The sequence below is a fragment of the Pelophylax lessonae genome (genome assembly GCF_965119305.1).
Source record: "Pelophylax lessonae genome assembly, chromosome: 2".
In the NCBI taxonomy this organism is placed as follows: Eukaryota; Metazoa; Chordata; class Amphibia; order Anura; family Ranidae; genus Pelophylax; species Pelophylax lessonae.
In genome coordinates, this window is record NC_138769.1 from 665,484,180 (window position 1) to 665,487,871 (window position 3,692).

The 3,692-nt window shown below is 39.5% G+C and overlaps 1 protein-coding gene across 1 annotated transcript; it reads left to right on the forward strand.

Annotated features, from left to right (window-relative positions):
- Window positions 1-294: 294 nt before the first annotated feature.
- LOC309547279 (large ribosomal subunit protein eL42-like) lies at window positions 295-697 on the forward strand. The gene has a single exon (XM_082247110.1). The coding sequence runs from the start codon at window positions 322-324 to the stop codon at window positions 640-642; it is 321 nt and encodes a 106-aa protein (XP_082103236.1). The 5' UTR covers window positions 295-321; the 3' UTR covers window positions 643-697.
- Window positions 698-3,692: the final 2,995 nt, after the last annotated feature.

Genomic DNA, 3,692 nt, shown 5'->3' on the forward strand with positions numbered 1-3,692 from the left:
CAGGCAGCCGAGAAACTCCCTCAACAACGCTGGATCTAGATGGGGCTCAGGTAGGTATTAGGGGTGCTGATGTGGGCTACTGCACACAGAAGGCTTTTTATCTCAGTGCATAGAATGCATTAAGATAAAAAACCTTCCGCCTTTACAACTACTTTAATATAACCATTTACCGGTAGGTCATTAACCCAAGACTAAACAGTACTAGAGAGGAAAAATTAGCACTATAGGGTGTTAAAGGATGACGGGTCAGTATTGTAATTCTATACCACGACAAAGTTAAAAAATCATAGTTTATTGCCTTCTTTTACGCGGCCTGCCAAGATGGTGAACGTCCCTAAAACCCGCCGAACTTACTGCAAGAAATGTGGGAAGCATCAACCCCACAAGGTCACCCAGTACAAGAAGGGAAAAGACTCCCTCTACGCCCAGGGAAAGAGAAGATTCGACCGCAAGCAGAGTGGCTACGGTGGGCAGACCAAGCCAATCTTCCGTAAAAAGGCCAAGACCACCAAGAAGATTGTGCTGAGGCTGGAGTGTGTCGACTCCAACTGCCGATCAAAGCGGATGTTGGCTATAAAGAGATGCAAGCACTTTGAGCTTGGAGGAGACAAGAAGAGAAAGGGACAAGTCATCCAGTTCTAAGCTGCAGTATCACTTTAGAAATATAATAAAATCTTCAAAATTAAAAAAAAAAAAATCATAGTTTATTAAACAATATCGTAAAATTATTCAGACGGAAATTACATCAATTGAAATATGAAAATGTTTAATGGCTACTGTCACATATTACATTATCTGACAAAAACAAAAAAACAATGGAGATATCAATATACTGTACATGCCAGTGATATCTCCATTGTGTGCACTCACATTTATATGTATATTTCTTTTGATTTGCAGATTCATTTGTACACACAAGGCATCTGTCATATGTAAATGTGAAGACCTGAAGAAGCGGTTTAGTCCACGAAACGTTTTGACAGATAATGTGATGTGTGACAGTAGCCAGTAAATATATTCATATTTTAATTGAATTAATTTCCATCTGGATAATTTTAGGATATTGTATAATAAACTATGTTTCTTTTTAACTTTATTGTGGTAAAGAATTACAATACCAACTGATCATCCTTTAACACACTATATTGCTAATTTTTCCTCTCTAGTATCATTTTTTCTTGGGTTGAGGACCTATATACATGCTGTCCCCCCCCCCCCCCCCACATTTCCAACTAAAGTTTTTTTTGATGACTGCAATTCTATTTATGATGCTGCTTCAGTCTCTGAAATGATTGTCTTCATGTATGTTGGGTTTCTGAGGCTTGAGCTGCAGCATGCCAAAAGCTCTGATCAGTGGCAAGTGCTTTGCCAGAATTGAAACCCCTTTGCATAAAGCAGATATTGGTCCAAGCAAAGACCATTTTTAATTAAACTGGTGAATAGGAGGCCTAAAAATGTCCAATGAAATGGAAAAACCCTTCAAGAAAAGTCTCCCTTATCATCGAGCCCTTAGATGTCTTCTGGGATTATACAATCCAGTAAATTATTCCCAGCATGGGAAAAAAAAATAGATGGAGGGAAAGAACATTTAACTTTCACATGACATTTCGTGTGACTCCACAGTGAAATGCTGGTCTTTATCATTGGTGGGATGTTGGAAATATCTGACCCAGGTTTGGAACATGGATTTCTTGGGTGGAATCCACATACTTTACATTTCATGCACGTTCCATCTCTCTGATTTCACAGATAATATTCAGCAGCTTGGTGGATTTGCACACAGTAAATCAATGTCATGAAATCAAACTCCCACACTTAACATTTCCAGACCATCGTTTACCATTGCCAGAGGGTCTACATGATGTTAGGCAGAAGTAGTCATAAAAATAATCAAAGCATACTTTGCAAATACAGACGATTTAGTCATGGGTGGATTTTATTGTGTTAACATCTCATCCTAGCTTTAGAAAAGAGAGTTTAACCTAAAGTCCCAAACTATGATAGTAACATGGCTCTTAGATCACCCACAACAGATCACCTAATTAGAACAGAATTTAAAACTTATCAAAAACAAAAAACTGTTTGGGAACACTGACCCCTTTTTTTTTTTTTTTGTTCAGAACCATTGTCATCAGAAGTAAAAATGAGATGCAACTCAAAATTTTTCAATTGCCAGAGATGGGGCAGAGGTGATGTCAGAGCTGTTGTAAGAACAGGGGCAGAGGGGATTTCTTCTAATAGCTTGACCCAGTGATTAATATCAGAGTTGGGGTTTCCTTTAAAGGAGAAGTAGGGCCGAAGCTTTTTTGGCCCTACATCTCCTATGGATCTCAGGAGTGCAGTTCATTCTGGCGGCGGGGGGACAGATGCAGCGTCAGATCGATGCTGCATCCACCTAGGTGAGTCTAAGGTTTTTTTTTTTTTATACCCCATACTTCTACTATACCCATACTACTACTTTTTTTAATGTTTGGGGAGATTTCCATCTACTTCCTGTTGGGTCTCTGGGAAATTGCAGGCAAAATTTCTTGAAGGAGGATACAGACAGGAATACATTCTAGCTCCTTTGGCTGGGGTTACACTTTAATAAAGATTACACTCCAGAGAGCATGTTTGCCACAACGAAAATCAATGGCAGCTTAAAATTAGGCCAGTGCCAGAAAGAATAGGACCCCCTATCCTGCAATAATGGAACAAAAGCTTAGCATGCAGGGCTATGACATAACGATAGTGGCAGAAGAATACAATTCTACAAAATCAGCTATGAGTGAATGGATTCACAAACTTTACAATCATTTATTCTCCTAAATACAGGATATGTTGGGAAGAATTATACGATTTATGATTGCTAAAATTCATGGATTAGTGGAATTGTGTGATTCTCTATAGATAATGTTACATGAAAATATTCAGGCAAAACAAAACATCTGAATATTGCTGATTCCCCTGATTCAATCATCAACCAAAGCCAATAAGCCATCGTTGTAAGGTTACCAAAGTGCCAATATTGCCAGGTACCCTTACCACTGCAATTCTAGATTACATCAGACTCCATGTTACTATTGTCATGCCATGTTCCTTAAGCCCCCGTTCACATTAGGTTGCTCCGACTTCGGGGGCGACCTGTGAAGTCGCGTGCAGCGCGACTTCGGCGCGACTTGCACGGACTTCACATAATGGAAGTTAATGCAAGTCGCCTCCAGGTCGCCCCGAAGTAGTACAAGACCCTTTTTCTAAGTCGGAGCGACTTGTGTCGCTCCTATTAGAACGGCTCCTGTACTACACAGTGGGAGCGGGAGGACCGCGACTTGTCAGGCTGACAAGTCACCTGACAAGTCGCGGCAGTGTGAATGAACTCTAAGACAGAGTAAATAAATATGCTGCCACCCTACCAAAGTTAGATTAATACTACAGTGAGTATAGAAAAGAATCACCCCCCCTTTAAAATATTCACATTTTGTTGTATTGCAGCCTGAAATGAATTCAGACACAGTTTTTGTTTTATCCAGCTGTATTTACTCAATGCAACTTTCAACATCCAAGCAAAAAAATCTAAAACCAACATATCAGAAACCAACATGTCAGAAAAAAAATTAATAAATTCAAAAACAGAATACCTGAGTTGAAAAAAGGATCACCCCCCTCCTAAAAATGACTTGTAAAGTCAATCAGATGTGGCCAATCACCTTCTC

Coding starts and splice junctions, on each gene's coding strand:
- LOC309547279 (XM_082247110.1), top strand. CDS start 322: ATGGTGAACGTCCCTAAAACCCGCCGAACTTACTGCAAGAAATGTGGG.